This window comes from Carcharhinus amblyrhynchos, unplaced genomic scaffold, assembly GCF_965287045.1.
Source record: "Carcharhinus amblyrhynchos unplaced genomic scaffold, sCarAmb.v2.hapA scaffold_51, whole genome shotgun sequence".
Classification (NCBI taxonomy): domain Eukaryota; kingdom Metazoa; phylum Chordata; class Chondrichthyes; order Carcharhiniformes; family Carcharhinidae; genus Carcharhinus; species Carcharhinus amblyrhynchos.
The window spans coordinates 2,627,742-2,643,883 of record NW_027649792.1 but is presented as its reverse complement, the minus strand read 5'-3'; the positions used below and the strand labels follow the sequence as shown (position 1 = coordinate 2,643,883).

Below are 16,142 nucleotides of genomic sequence, written 5' to 3'. Positions count from 1 at the left end.
ACGAAGGGTCAATTTAGCACGGCCAATCACCTTTGGACTGTGGGAGGAAACCGGAGCATCCGGAGGAAACCCACGTAGAAACGGGGAGAAGGTGCAGACTCGGCACAGAAAGTGACCCGAGGTGGGAATTGAACCCAGGTCCCTGGCACTGCGAGGCTGCCATGCTGACCACTGGGCCACCCTCACCCTCTTTGTATATTTGCCATGGCCACTGACTCCCCATTCTGTGTCCACAGATTGCAACCTATATGGAAGGGCTACGGGGCAGGTCAGTGCGGAGCCTGCTTCAACGTAACACCCTCCAGAGACTGCGGGAGGAGAGACGCAAACAGCAACAACTCCGAGCCCCGTTGCAGGTCAGTGAGAACCTGCCAGGCGAGTGCTGTAACCTGGCGGAGTTATACTGCGGATTGCGAGACTGCATCACGGTGACGGGGAGTTGCGCTGCGGGCTGTGTCGCGGTGACGGGGAGTTATACTGCGGGCTGTGTCGTGGTGACAGGGAGTTATACTGCAGGCTGTGTCGCGGTGACGGGGAGTTATACTGCGGGCTGTGTCGCGGAGTTATACTGCAGGCTGTGTCGCAGTGACGGGGAGTTATACTGCGGGCTGTGTCGCGGTGACGGGGAGTTATACTGCAGGCTGTGTCGCAGTGACGGGGAGTTATACTGCGGGCTGTGTCGTGGTGACAGGGAGTTATACTGCGGGCTGTGTCGCAGTGACGGGGAGTTATACTGCGGGCTGTGTCGCGGTGACGGGGAGTTATACTGCGGGCTGTGTCGCGGTGACGGGGAGTTATACTGCGGGCTGTGTCGCGGTGACGGGGAGTTATACTGCAGGCTGTGTCGCGGTGACGGGGAGTTATACTGCGGGCTGTGTCGCGGTGACGGGGAGTTATATGCAACTGTTTCAACCCTTGGAGATAATGCTACTTGTAATGTTGATGTTCAGATCTCAAATTCCAGCGTCACAGATTGGTGTGGTGTCACAGTGATTCTACAGCACCAGGGACCCAAGTTCAGTTCCTGGCTTGGGTCACTCTGTGTGGAGTTTGCACGTTCTCCCTGTGTCTGCATGAGTTTGCTCCGGGTGCTTCGGTTTCCTCCCACAGTCCAAAAGACATGCAGGTTAGGTACATTGGCCATGCAAAATTGCCTCTCAGTGTACCCGAACAGGCACCAGAGTGTGGCGAGTATGGGATTTCCACAGTAACTTCATTGCAGTGTTAGAATCATAGAACCACACAGCTGAGAAGAGGCCCTTCGGCCCATTGAGTCTGCACCGACACATTAGAAACACCTGAACTCTCACCTAGTTCCATCTCCCAGCAGTTGGCCCATAGCCTTGAATGTTATGGTCTGCCAAGAGCTCATCCAGGTACTTTTTAAAGGATGCGAGGCAACCTGCCTCCATCAGCCTCCCAGGCAGCGCATCCCAGACCCTCACCACACTCTGGGTAAAAGCTTTTTGCCTCACGTCCCTCCTCCTGTCCCTCGCCTTGAACCCAAGTCCCCTCGTGACTGACCCCTCAACTGAGGGGAACAGCTGCTGCTGATCCACTCTGTGTACACGATTATGGGGGAGATGGACAATGTTAATGTCAACCTTCTTGTGACACTAATAAATAAACTTTTAACAGCCTGTTGCTTACTTCAGAGTATAAAGCTCTGGTTAACATTCACATCAAGTATCTCTCTTCACTTCTGGGCACAAACCTCATGAAGATTATCTGCTGATGTTTGAGCTGGGTCAGTGGAGATTCACCAGAATGATAGAGGAATTGTAAGGATTAACTATGATTAATGGGTGGCACAATGGCTGCCTCACAGCGCCACAGACCTGGGTTCAATTCCAGCCTTGGTTTGGTGTCTGTGTGGAATCTGTACATTCTCCCCGTGCCTGTGTGGGTTTCCTCCGGGTGCTCCCACAGACCAAAGGTGTGCAGGTTAGGTGGATTGGCCGTGTTAAATTGAAGTAATGGCAGGATAAATGTCAGGGTTTACAGGATTCGGGCCTGGTAGAATTGTGCTCAGTGCAGACTCAATGGGCCGAATGGCCTCCTTTTGCATGGTAGGGATTCGAAATGATCAGGGCAAGCTGCTTCCTTTCCTTGAAGATTAAAGGTGATCTGATCAAAGTGTCCAATTGATTCGATATTAAACACGTTAGCCATAATAGAAGTGAAAGTTAACCCAAATAGAGGGGCTGGATAGCCACGTCCTGTGTTTCCTGACTGTGTGGCTGATGGTTCATTCCAGATCTGGACTGAGTTGGCTGAAGAAGCAACAGGCAACGTTGACGAGGTGATTTCAACAGCGTTCTTCCAGGTAGGCCAGGGTTCGGCGTCTCAGCCGGGTGTGAGCTGGGCAGAGGAGTGAGAACAGGTGGAGAGATGGCAGGGCATGGGGGTATCTACTAAAGAGAGAGTGAGGGGGCAAACGGGTCCCTGTGAGCCAACGGGAGTCGTGGGGAGAGAGGGTGGGAATCGTGGGCTGGGAGGAAGGAGGGAAATCGATGAGTTGCGTCGCGTGTCCACCAGAGAACAAAGAACAGTACAGCACAGGAACAGGCACTATGGCCATCCAAGCCTTAATTAAACTAAAAAAATCTTTTACCCTTACTCAGTCCTCTCCTCCCTCCCTATTCATGTATCAGTCCAGATGCCCCTTAAATGTTGCTAATGTGCTTGCTTCCACCACTGGAAAAACTCCCCCACATGCACACAGCTCCCCGCCCCCCCGCCCACACACACACACACACACACACACACACACACACACACACACACACACACCTCCTTTAAAATTCCTCCCTTTCACCTTCAACCTATGCCCCCTTGTAATTGACATTTCCACCCTGGGGAAAAAATCCTCTGACTGCCCATCCTGTCTATGCCTCTCGTCATTTTGTCGACCTCTATCAGATCTCCCCTCAGCCTCCTCCTTTCCAGTGATAACAACCCTGGTTTACTCACCCTCTCCTCATAGCCAACATCGTCGCCAACATCCTGGTGAACCTTCTTTGCGCTCTGTCCAAAGCTCCCATGTCCTTCTGGGAGTGTGGCGACCAGAACTGCGCACAATACTCCAAATACTACCTGACCAAGGTTTTATATAGCTGCAACATGATTTCCTAACTCTTGTACTCAGTGCCCTGACTGGTGAAGTTAAGCACGCCCTTTGCCTTCTTGATCACCTTGGCCACCTGTGTTGCCATTTTAGGGAACTGTGGACCTGGACACCCAGATCCCCCTGTATGTTAACGTTCCTAAGGGTTCTGCCATTTACAGTATAATTCACACCAAAATGCATCACCTTGCATTTGTCCGGATTAAGCTCTACCTGTGTCCAAGTCTCCAATCGATATAGAAATTAGAAGCAGGAGTAGACTATTTGGCCCCTCGAGCCTGCTCCACTAATCATCTTCATTATGGTTGATCATCACATTCAATATCCTGATCCCTCCTTCTCCCATATCCCTCAATCCCTTTAACCCCAAGAGCTGTATCTAATTTCTTTTTGAAATCACACAATGTTTTGGCCTCAACTACTTTCTGTGGGAGTGAATTCCACACATTCACCACCCTCTGGGTGAAGAAATTTCTCCTCACCTCAGTTCTAAAGGGTTTACCTCTTATCCTCAAACTATGACCCCTAGCTCTGGACTCCCCTACCACTGGGAACATTCTTTCTGAAGCTATCCTATCTAACCCCGTTAGAATTTTATAAATTTCTATGAGGTCCCCTCTCAGTCTTCTTAACTCCAGTGAATATAATCCTAACTAACTTAGCCTTTCCTCATATGAGAGACCTGCCATCCCAGGAATCATCCTGGTAAACCTCCACTGCCGTCCCTCTAGGGCAAGGACATCATTCCTCTGATAAGGACACCAAATTTGCACACACTACTCCAGGTGTGGCCTCTGTAAATTGCAGCAAAACATCCCTATCCCTATAATCAAATCCCCTTGCTATGCAGGCTAACGTACCATTTGCCGCCTTTACTGCCTGCTGTACTGCGCACTTACTTTCAGCGACTGATGCGTGAGGACACCAAAGTCCCATTGAGTATCCACCCCTCTCAGTCACACCCTGTTGCATCCTTTGACAGCCCCTGGCAGTCTCAGCGACTCTGCAGTCTCTGTGGAATCCGCAAACTTACTAATCAGACCATAAGAACATAAGAAATAGGAGCAGGAGTAGGCCATCTAGCCCTTCGAGCCTGCCCCGCCACTCAATAAGATCATGGCTGATCTGTCGTGGCTCAGTTCCACATTCCCGCCCTCTCCCCATAACCCTTAATCCCCTCGCTTATCAAAAACCCATCAACCCGCGTCTTAAAAATATTTAGCGAGGCAGCCTCCACCACTTCAACGGGCAGAGAATTCCAGAGATTCACCACCCTTTGAGTGAAGAAGTTCCTCCTGAACTCTGTTCTAAACCGCCCCCCCCTTTATCTTGAGGCTGTGCCCCCTAGTCCTACTGTCCTTTCTGAGCAGGAAGAGTCTCTCCACCTCTATCCTATCCATCCCATTCATCATCTTATACGTCTCAATGAGATCTTCCCTCATTCTTCTAAACTCTAACGAGTACAAGCCTAGTTTATTCAGCCTCTCCTCATAGTCCAACCCCCTCAACTCCGGTATCAGCCTAGTAAACCTCCTCTGCACTCCCTCCAAGGCCAATATATCCTTGCGTAAGTGCGGCGACCAAAACTGCACACAGTACTCCAGCTGCGGCCTCACCAATGCCCTATACAGCTGCAGCAAGACCTCCCTGCTTTTATATTCAATCCCACATTTCCCTCCAGATCATGTCTATGTACTACAAACAACCAGCACCGAGTAAGGGCGGAAGGTTTCTCTGATATTAGATGAGAGAGGTTCAGACTTGGTGGGTCCAAAAGTCCTGTTCCTGTGCTGAGATAGAGGGAAAATACACGGATGCTGCAACAGAACGGAAAAAACGCTGGAAAATCTCAGCAGGTCTGACAGCACCTGTGGAGAAAGAGAATAGAGCCAATGGTTCAAGACCCTTCACCAGAGCTCACAGTTGAGATTTTGCAGCATTTTTTGTTTGTGTTCCTGTATTTTTTTTCACTGATCCCTGTGGAACACCACTCCCAGTAAGAAGTCTCACAAACACCAGGTTAAAGTCCAACTGAATCCCTTTAACCTGGTGTTGTGAGTCCGACGCTGGCATCTCTGCACCGTGAACACCACTCACTACAGATTTCCCTCCGCTTTCCTCCAAATGATTGGCTTTCTCTCCCTGCCCTCAGACGCTAATGATCGCAGCAACTGAGCCCACCTCCCTGGGGGAGCTGTCACGGGGGCCCGTTCCAGCGTCGAGTGCCCCAAGGGAAGGCGGCGCCGGGAGCTTGCCCGCAGACTCCGAGCTGGGATCGAGTGGCTCGCCTGCGGTGACTGAGCTGACTCCCACGTCGCTGGAAGAGCCCGGGGCCCCAGCTACACCTCTGGACTTTGAGAAGATCTACCATTTTCTGTCGGCAGCCGTGCAAGGCTCAACGTTCCCGCAGCTCTCCCCCTTCGGTGAGTATTGGGCTTGGTCAGGCAGAGTCCTCCCCCCCACCCCCCCAAACACCACCTCGGGGCTATCATCTGAGTGCAGTGCTGGGGAAGTGCTGCACTGTCTGAGAGTCATTGTCTTTTGGATGGGTTGGTGAGCACTGCAGCTCAATGTGAAATCGGACTGTGCACTGCTCACTCATAGCATCCCTACAGTGCAGAAGGAGTCATTCGCCCCATCGATCTGCATCGACCGCAAACCTAGACTCTATGCCCGTAACCCCACATAGGACTCTAAGGGGCAATTTATCATGTCCCCTCAGCCTAACTGGTACATCTTTGGAAATGGGAGCACTTGGAGGAAGCCCACACTGCCCCTAGCCAGTTATCGAGCCTGGGTCCCTGGAGCTGTGAGGCAGCAATGCTAACCACTCTGCCACCCCCTATCATGGACTGCATGGTACCTGTGACTGGCAGGTTGGTGAGGACGAGGTCAGGTATGTTTTTCCTTGTTGGTACCCTCACCACCTGCCGCAGATCCAGTCCAGCAGCGATGCCCTTGAGGACCTGACCAGCTCGGTGTGTGGCATTGCTACCAAGCCACTCTTGGCGCTGGACATTGAAGTCCCCCCACATTTTGTGCCCTTGTCACCCTCAGTGTTCCCTCCAAGAAGCGGGGTGTGGGTGGTGAATGGTATATGGTAAGCAGTAAGAGGTTTCCTTGCCCATGGGGCATCATGGGATCCAGGGTCGATGTTGAGGACTCACCTTGGGAATTCTGCTGGGTCTTTCCTGCCGGTGGGACGGGACACCCCCAGGGTTGGAGGGGTCAGATTTCACTTTCCAGGGCTGAGTTGCTGGTTTCCAGGTTGAAGCTGACAGCTCAGTCCACTTTTCAGTCATTTTTATTGACTTTGCAGTGTTTTAATTGAACTGAGTGGCTCGCAGTGGCAGCCCGGTGGCACCGTGGTGAGCGCTGCTGCCCCACGGTGCCAGGCACCTGGGTTCGATCCCAGCATCGGCTCACTGTCTGCGTGGTGTTGGCACTTCCTCACCGTGTCTGCGTGGGTTTCCTCCTGGTGTTCCAGTTTCCTCCTGCAGTCCAAAGATGTGCTGGTTGGGTGGATTGGCCATGTCTGGGGTTACAGGGATAGTAAGAAGTCTCACAAGACCAGGTTAAAGTTGGTAGCACAAGCTTTTGGAGTTTGACCTGGTGTTGTGAGACTTCTCACTGGGCTTGTCCCAGCCCAAGGCCAGTATGATATGGTTACTGGGATAGGGCAAGGGGATGGGATCTGGATAAGATGTGTAAAAGATATCAGCAACATTGGAATATCCAGTCATTATCGCGTTGCTGTTCGTGGGAGCTTGCTCCCAACCTTGGATGGTGAAAAGGGTAGAGATGTGGCGGGTGAAATTTATCACAGAGGCTTAAAGCAATCAATGTTGAGGAAAACAATTGACCTGTGGAAGCAAACCAGAGAAGATCACGCCACCCTCAAGTTGGTTCTGCCCCAATTGTTTGATTAGATTCTACCTTCCCTTCACAAGCAGCAATCTTAGAACATAGAACATTACAGCGCGGAACAGGCCCTTCGGCCCACAATGTTGCGCCGACCAGTCTTATTTTTAAAAAAAAACATTGACCCACTAATCTAAACCAATCCCTTTTCGTCCATAAACCTATCCACCAATCTCTTAAACGCCCCCAAACTAGGCGCATTTACAACTGCAGCAGGCAGGGCATTCCAATCCCTCACCACCCTCTGGGTAAAGAACCTGCCCCTGACATCCGTCCTATAACTACCCCCCCTTAATTTAAAGCCATGCCCCCTCGTGCTAGCTTTCTCCATCCGAGGAAACAGGCTATCACTGTCCACCCTATCTAAACCTCTAATCATCTTATATGTTTCTATAAGATCCCCTCTTAGCCGCCTTCTTTCCAGTGAAAACAACCCCAAATCCCTCAGTCTCACCTCATAGGACCTCCCCTGCATACCAGGCAACATCCTGGTAAACCTCCTCTGCACCCTCTCCAAAGCTTCCACATCCTTCCTGTAATGTGGGGACCAGAACTGCACACAGTACTCCAAGTGCGGCCGCACCAGAGTTGTGTACAGTTGCAACATGACACTGCGACTCCTAAATTCAATCTTAGATTTAAGATATTTAATCACCCTCCTCCCCCCAGCCTCCATCACTCCCTGGAGAGGAGTAAGAATCACAAATTTCTACTCCATTGGTGGCACAGTGATTAGCACTGCTGCCTCACAGCGCCAAGGACCCAGGTTCGATTCTCGGGCTCGGGTCACCGTCTGTGTGGACTCTGCACGTTCTCCCCATGTCTGTGTGGGTTTCCTCCAGGCGCCCCGGTCTCTTCCAAAAGACGTGCTGGTTAGGTGCATCGATCATGCTAAATCCTCCCTCAGTGTCCCCGAACGGGTGCCAGAGTATGGCGACTAGCGATTTTTCACAGTAACTTCATTGCAGTGTTAATGCAAGCCTACTTGTGACACTGATATACAAACTTTAAACTTAAATAATCATCATCCAGCTTCTCGAATTGGAGGCAGTTTGCACTGGTCCCCACAGGAAACGGGAGACCTCCTGGTGGATGTGCCCAAGTCACTGGGCGGGCGGGTTAGGACGAGGTGGCATCCTTGCTGGGAACGCAGCAGACATTACACCCAACCTTTGGAAACCAATCCCAGTGCGAGGCCAGTAGGCTGGCTGAGACAGTAACTTTCTGAAGGCAAATAGATCTCGAATTGATTTTAAAAAAAAGCACAGAAGGTGTGTAGAGATATGAGAATCGAGGAGGGTGCGATGGCCTAGTGGTATTATCTCAAGACTAGTAATCCAGATACACAGCTAATGTTCTGGGGACTGAGTTCGAATCCCGCCACAGCAGGTGGTGGAATTTGAATTCAATAAAAAAATCTGGAATTAAGAATGTACTGATGACCACGAAACCCAGTGCCGATTGTTGTAAAAACCCATCCGGTTCCGTTAGGGAAGGAAATCCGGTGTCCTTACTTGGTCTATGCCACATGTGGCTCCAGAGCCGCATCAGCAACTGCCCTCGAAGGGAGGCTAGGGAATGGGCAATAAATGCTGGCCAGCCAGTCATCTCCCGTGTCCCACGAATTAATAAAACAGGCTTGAACAAATGGGCAGCAGTTCGAGAAATCCATCGCGGGCACAGTGGGCTGAATGGTCACCTCCGTGCTGTAAATGCTCTAGTAGTGGGGTCTGCGGCTTTGTCGGGCATTTTTGGAAGAATGTCCCAGTTCTAGGTTGAGAGCGAGGCTGATGCTGGCTCACTTTTGCCAGCCAGGGAATGGAAGAGCTGTGTGAATCAACAGAGATTTTATCCCCCGTCCTCATTTCACTCGGTAAAAAGCCTGACAACACCAGGTTTTAGTCCAACCGATTTATTTGATAGTAAACTCACTAGCTTTCGGGGTTAGCCCCTTCGTCGGGTGAATGGAGAGTTCTGGCCTCAGACAGAGCATATAAAGCACAGACAGGTTACAGATTAGAATGTGAGTCTTTACACCTAACCTGCTATTCAAGTCTTAAAGATTCTGACAATGTGAGTGGCAGGAGCGCTGATCACAGGTTACAGAGATGTGTATTGTCTCCAGACAGTACAGTAAAGCGAGGTTTTACAATCCCAGGCAAGTCACGGGGGTCACAGATAGTTCGACGTGTTGTCAGACTTTTCACTGTGTTTCCCCTAGTCCAACGCCGGCATATCCCACCTCATTTCACTCAACCAGCAGGTGGCAGCCATTAGCCAGTGATGTGGCACCATCTCCCCCTGAGAGGGAGAAGGGGAGGACAGACTGAAATAACGTGCGGCTCTCTATCCCTCCTCCTCCACCACCACTGCCTTTCTCTGCCCATTCGCCTCAAAGAACAAAGAAAATTACAGCACAGAAACAGGCCCTTTGGCCCTCCAAGCCTGCACCAACCATGCTGCCATCTGAACTCCCAACCTTCCGGGGACCGTATCCCTTTATTCCCATCCTATTCATGTAGTTGCCCAGACACCTGCTAAAACTCTGCTTCCACCAACTTCCTGGCAGCGAGTTCTAGGCACCCACCACCTTCTGTGTAAAAATAAAACTTGCCTCTCACATCTCCTTTAAACCTCGCACCTTAAACCTGTGTCCCTTAGTAATTGACTCTTCTACCCTAGGAAAAAGCTTCTGCCTATCCACTCTGTCCATACCTCCCCATAATCCTGTAGACTTCTACCAGGTCGCCCCCTCAACCTCCGTCTTTCCAGCGAGAACAAGTCACATTTCTACCGCCTCTCCTCGTAGTTAATGCCCTCCATAGAACATAGAACATTACAGCGCAGAACAGGCCCTTCGGCCCACGATGTTGCGCCGACCAGTTACAAAAACAATGACCCACTAGCCTATACCAATCCCTTTTCGTCCATAAACCTATCCATGGATCTCTTAAATGCCCCCAAACTAGGCGCATTTACAACTGCAGCAGGCAGGGCATTCCAATCCCTCACCACCTGCTGGGTAAAGAACCTACCCCTGACATCCGTCCTGTAGCTAATCAGGTAACATCCTAGCAAATCTTTTCTGTGCCCTCTCCAAAGCCTCCACGTCCTTCTAGCAGTGTGGCGATCAAAATTGAACACTATATTTCCAAGTATGGCCTAAGAGGACCTCTGCTGCCCTCCCCCCCCCACCCCTCAAAAAAAACAATACTCCCACGTGAAGCCTGTGTGTGGCCGATCTTTGTATTCCAGTTTGGCCCAGGTCATTAGTTACACACCACTATCACTACCTCTTCTCCCCCCACTCCAAGTCTCTTGAGTTGAGGTTACTTCAGTCTGGAGGCCTTCCATATCTCGGCTGGACGTCTGGGAGGGGAATGTGAGTCAACGTTATTGCTGGAGATAAACTCTGTCATTCTGCCTATCTTTCCGCCCTTCTCTCCGTTCCTTGAATCAAACCAAGGGAGGTGATGGCCTGATGGGATTATCGCTAGGCCGTTAACCCACAAACATTCCGGGGACCAGGGTTCAAATCCTGGCACGGCAGCTGTTGGAATTCGAATTCAGCGATAAGGAAATCTGGGATTAAGAATTAAACAGATTAGCCATGCTAAACGTGTGAGGTTACGGGGATAGAGTGGAGGGAGAGGGCCTGGGTGTGATACTCTGACAAGAGAGTCAGTGAAGACTCGATGGGCTGAATGGCCGCCTCCTGGAGGAATTCTGTGAATTAAGGGACCTTTTTGGGGTGCTGCCTTACGGTGTCAGGGACCCGTGTCGGATTCCTGGCTTGTGTCACTGTCTGTGTGAAGTCTGCACGTTCCCCCCCCGGTGTCTGCATGGGTTTCCTCCGGGTGCTCTGGTTTCCTCCCACAGTCCGAAAGCCCTGCTGGTTAGGGTGCAACGACCATGCTAAATCCTCCCCCAGTGTAACCGAACAGGCGCCAGAGAGTGGCGACTAGGGGATTTTCACAGTAACTTCATTGCGGTGTTAATGGCAGCTTACTTGTGACACTGATAAATAAATTTTAAAAAAAAACTTTTTTTTGGCCACAGTATGGATCTCCAATCCGTGCAACCTTATATATCCCTTCTCAGGGGGTGAGGAGTAGTTTGCCGTTTTGAAAAGCCACACCGTAATCAATGAGGCTATTTCTTTTAAAAACACAATATCCAGTTTTATTCTGTGGATTTTGCTTAAACCGCGATTTGAATCACCTCCCGTTTAGCGGAGGTGATGTCCCCGTGGTATTATCGCTAGACCATTAATCCCGAAACTCAGCCAATGTTCTGGGAACCCAGGTTCGAATCCTGCCACGGCAATGAGAGAGATCTGGAATTCAGAATCGACTGATGTTTTAAGGTTTATTTATTAGTTATTTTATTTATTACGTTAACACTACCTTTGGGAGAAGAGCAATCAAAAACAGATTTCAAAGTATGTCAAAGCCTCCCCGCACCCCCTCTGCCTTCTGTGAAGAGGTTGACAGTGCAACCACAGAGCAAATGGCGCTGATCCCTGGCGAGTGGAACAGATGATGACCGATGCCACGCAGTGGTCATTGCTGACGGCACACCATAGCGTACAGGTGAGCCGGTGTGAAAGCAAAACCACAGCCTCTCAACGGCAATGGCCACCTTGCATCAGCCAACGTGGTGACACTCGGAATGAAAGACGACAGTTTGGAGGGGTGGTGGGAGAGCGTTTGAAATGATGCAGAGACTAGCAGAACACTCACCCATTTTGCAAGATGGAACAGCGACCATCATTGCCAAATTGGCGAAGATGGGTTTTTTTTATTCAATCGTGGGACACGGGTGTCGCTGACTGTCCACCATTCGTTGCTCATCTCTCATTGCCCAAGGGCAGTTGAGAGTCAACCACATTGCTGTGACTCTGGAGATACATGTAGGCCAGACCGGGTAAGGATGGCAGATTTCCTTCTCTGAAGGACGTTACCAGATGGGTTTTTCTGACAATCGGCAATGGTTTCATGGACGGCACAATGGTTAGTCTGGGCATTTAATGCCCATCCCTAATTTCCCTTGAAGTGGTGCTGGGCTATCTTTCTTAAAAAAAAATGTACTAGTTAGTTGTCCCTTGACCTTCAGTTGAACTAGGGGATATTCACAGTAACTTCATTTCGGTTGAGGGACCCGGCTTCAGTCTGCGGCCTTGGGTCACTGTCTGTGCAGAGTCTGCACATTCTCCCTGTGTCTGCGTGGGTTTCCTCTGGGTGCTCCAGTTTCCTTCCACACTCCAAAAACATGTAGGCTCGGTTGATTGACTATGATAGATTGCCCCTCCATGTTCAAAGATCTGTAGGTTAGGTGGATTGGCCATGCTAAATTGCCCCTTTGTATCCAAAGGTGTGCAGGTTAAGTGGGTTGATCATAGTAAGTGCGCGGGTATACTGGTTCAGAACAGGGTGGGGGTGGTGTCGGTGGGTGAGGTCAGATAAGGTGCTCTGTTGGAGAGTCACTGCAGACTTGATGAGCTGAAAGATTCCTTCTGCTGTGCAGGGATTCGATGTTTCTGTGCACTGATAATGTGTGCAGTCTTGTTTTCCTTTCTAAGAAATGAAAACTGTGTTGCATTATCCCACTTCTACCTCCCCTCTGCTCCCCATCACCGTCTTCCCCTCTCCCGTCTTTCCCAGTCTTTGGCTGTTCCCGATTCACCCCAGCCTGTTCTATTTTTTTCAGTTTAAGGGACTGACTGGCATTTACTGTCCGTCCCTAATTGCTTACCGTTTCAGAGGGCTGCTGTGAGTCAACCACAGTGCGGTGGCTCTGGAGTGACATGTAGGCCAGGCCAGGGTAAGGACAGCAGATTTCCTTCCCTAAAGGACATTGGTGAACCAGATGGATTTTTCCAACAATTGACAGTGGTTTCGTGGACATCGTTAGATTCTTAATTCCAGATATTTTTCATTATTTTTAAATTCCACCAACTGCGATGGTGGGATTCGAACCCAGGTCCCCAGATTTTGTCTTGGGTCTCTGGATTACTAGCCCAGTGACAATACCACTACGCCACCGCCTCCCTGTGATTTGGATAGGCTGAGTGTCTGGGCGTATGCATTGCAGATGCAGTATAATATGGATAAATGAGAGGTTATCCACTTTGGTAGCAATAATGGGAAGACCGATTATGACGTGAATGGGTGTAAATTGAGAGAAGTGGATACTCAGCAACACCTTGGTATCCGTATGCATCAGTCACTGCAATTAACAGCACAGGTACAGCAGACAGTAAATGGTACTTTGGCTTTCTTCGCAAGAGGATTTGAATATAGGGTAGGGATGTTTTGCTGCGGGCCTTGATGAGGCCACACCTGGAGTATTGTGTGCAATCACGGTGCCCATGCTCTAAAGGGTTTTACCAAGCTGATTCCTGGGTGGTTAGCCTGTAATGTAAGGAAATGGTTTGGATCATATTCTCTAGAGTTTAGGAGAGTGAGAAGGGATCACATGGAAATTTATAAAATTCTAACAGGGTTATTATACAGGGTAGATTCAGAAAGAATGTTCCCAGTGGTGGGAGAGGCCAGAATGGGGGTCACAGTTTGAGGATGAGGGGTAAACCTCTTAGAACTGAGGTGAGGAGAGATTTCTTCACCCAGAGAGTGGTGAAGGTGTAGAATTCACTACCACAGAAAGTAGTTGAGGCCAAAACGTTGAGTGATTTCCAGAAGAAATTATATATATGTAAGAACATAAGATCTTGGAGCAGGAGTCGGCCATCTGGCCCCTCGAGCCTGCTCCGCCATTCAATAAGATCATGGCTGATCTTTTCGTGGACTCAGCTCCACTTAGCCGCCCGCTCACCATAACCCTTAATTCCTTTACTGTTCAAAAATATATCTATCCTTGCCTTAAAAACATTCAATGAGGTAGCCTCAACTGCTTCACTGGGCAGGGAGTTCCACAGATTCACAACCCTTTTGTGTGAAGAAGTTCCTCCTCAACTCAGTCCTGAATCTGCTTCCCCTTATTTTGAGGCTGTGCCCCCCTAGTTCTAGTTTCACCCACCAGTGGAAACCACTTCCCTGCTTCTATCTGATCTATTCTCTTCATGATCTTGTATGTTTCTATAAGATCTCACGCTCATTCTTCTGAATTCCAATGAGTATAACCCCAGTCTACTCAGTCTCCTCATAAGCCAACCGCCTCGACTCTGGAATCGACCTAGTGAATCTCCTCTGCACCCCCTCCAGTGCCAGTATATCCTTTCTCAAGTAAGGAGACCAAAACTGTAGACAGTACTCCAGGTGTGGCCTCACCAGCACCTTATACAGCTGCAACATAACCTCACTGGTTTTAAACTCCATCCCTCGAGCAGTGAAGGACAAAATCCCATTTGCCTTCTTAATGACCTGCTGTACCTGCAAACCAGCACCTTGAGATTCTTACACAAGGACACCCAGATCCCTCTGCACAGCAGCATGCTGCAATTTTTTACCATTTAAATAATAGTGCATTTTGAAAGTCTCTCGAGGGTAAAGGCGGGGGGGGTGGTGGGGGTGGGGGTTCAACAATTCAATTCGATGACCAGCCACGATCAAAGTGAATGGCGGAGCAGACTCGAAGGGCCGAATGGCCTTCTCCTGCTTCAAGTTTGTGTGTTTCCCAATGCCCACTCCATGGTGTTGGGATTGATGCCAGTGAGGCCTGTGCTTCAGGTGATTGACTAACTCTCTACCTCTCCCGCCCCTCCCTCACCCCCCCGCCCCCGGACGCTCCCCCCCCACCCCCCCCCGACTCCCTTCTTTTCTTTCCACAGAATCTGCTGTTGTCCTGGACCTGCTGATGACGCTGCCCAGCCACTTGCAGGGTCTCAACTGCTCAGAGCTGTGGCGCCACATGAACAGGATCTATCAGGAGCTGAACCGTACCAGCTCAGGGTGGCACGGGCAGGGTCCCCCCCAACAGGGCCGCTCCCCCCGGCCACTCCTAACTCCGGCACCCGATCCGCAGAGAGCCGCCCTTCCTTTGACTGACTTGTCCCAGAACCCAGGGACCAGCTGCCAGCCTGAACCCCTCACCCAACCCGAGCACTCAGAGCACCCACGTGCACCTCAGGCAGCCCAGTCACAGCCTCAGGCTCAGGACGGCCTGGACTTTGGTTGGTCTGATCCCTGCCCTTTGAACCCCTTCCAGCTTCCGGTTACGCTCTTGGTCCGAAGTGAGGTGCCAACGTCACCTCAGGGTCACACCGCTGACCCCCAGTCATTAGCTCAGGGCCCTGTGCTGACTTCTGACCTGCCTGGTGCTGACCCCCCACCCCAATCATCATCTCAGGGTCCAGGCTGACCCCCGGCCTCCTCGCCAGGGGAGCCCGGGCTGACCCCTGACTTGTCCAGAGCTGACTCCTTGCATGGTCCCGAGGGCCCCGAGCTGACCCGTGCTCAACCAAGCGCTGACCCCAACTTTCTCCCAGGGGCCCAGCGCTGACAATTTCCCACTTCACGGGGGGTCAGCTCACCACCCTGCCCCCAGCCTAACCATGGGGTGGTTTCCTCTCTAACTGATGCTCGCGAAAGTTCCTGGTTTTTGTCCCAGTTTTGTAAATCGTTCTGAATTCATTAAAGTTTTCGTTGGTCTGACTAATTGCCCTTTGATTACTTCTGTCCACGGGTTCGTATCACCACAGCTTTTTTTTTGAAGAAACGGGGTGTCTCGGCTACACAGTGGGTTGGCACTGCTGCCTCTCAGCGCCAGGGACTCAGGTTCGATTCCCGGCTTGGGTCACTGTCTGTGTGGAGTTTGCACATTCTCCCCGTGTCTCTGTGGGTTTCCTCCGGGTGCTCCGGTTTCCTCCCACAGTCCAAAAATGTGCACTTTTGGTTGACTGGCCGTGCTTGGCCACTGGAGTGGCTGCAAGAGGCTCTGAAGATCACACCCAAAACCAATGGGGAATGCCGTTCTGTGAGCATCACCCAAAACCAATGGGGAATGCCGTTCTGTGAGCATCACCCAAAACCAATGGGGAATGCCGTTCTGTGAGCATCACCCAAAACCAATGGGGAATGCCGTTCTGTGAGCATCACCAGCCCTGATTTCGGGGAAGCTGTGCTGGTAAAATCAG

At 50.7% G+C, this 16,142-nt stretch overlaps 1 protein-coding gene across 1 annotated transcript; it reads left to right on the top strand.

The window, feature by feature from the left end:
- Window positions 1-240: 240 nt before the first annotated feature.
- On the top strand, window positions 241-15,660 carry snapc2 (small nuclear RNA activating complex, polypeptide 2). Its single transcript, XM_080182310.1, has 4 exons — window positions 241-356; window positions 2,258-2,326; window positions 5,280-5,550; window positions 14,838-15,660. Exons 1-4 carry the CDS (start codon window positions 249-251, stop codon window positions 15,365-15,367), a joined length of 978 nt encoding a protein of 325 aa, XP_080038436.1. The 5' UTR covers window positions 241-248; the 3' UTR covers window positions 15,368-15,660.
- Window positions 15,661-16,142: the final 482 nt, after the last annotated feature.

Excerpts from the sequence above, each read along its gene's own strand:
- snapc2 (XM_080182310.1), top strand. The coding sequence starts at position 249 with ATGGAAGGGCTACGGGGCAGGTCAGTGCGGAGCCTGCTTCAACGTAAC. Across the intron at positions 2,327-5,279 it reads TTTCAACAGCGTTCTTCCAG|ACGCTAATGATCGCAGCAAC; the intron begins GTAGGCCAGGGT and ends CCCTGCCCTCAG. Across the intron at positions 5,551-14,837 it reads CCCGCAGCTCTCCCCCTTCG|AATCTGCTGTTGTCCTGGAC; the intron begins GTGAGTATTGGG and ends TTCTTTCCACAG.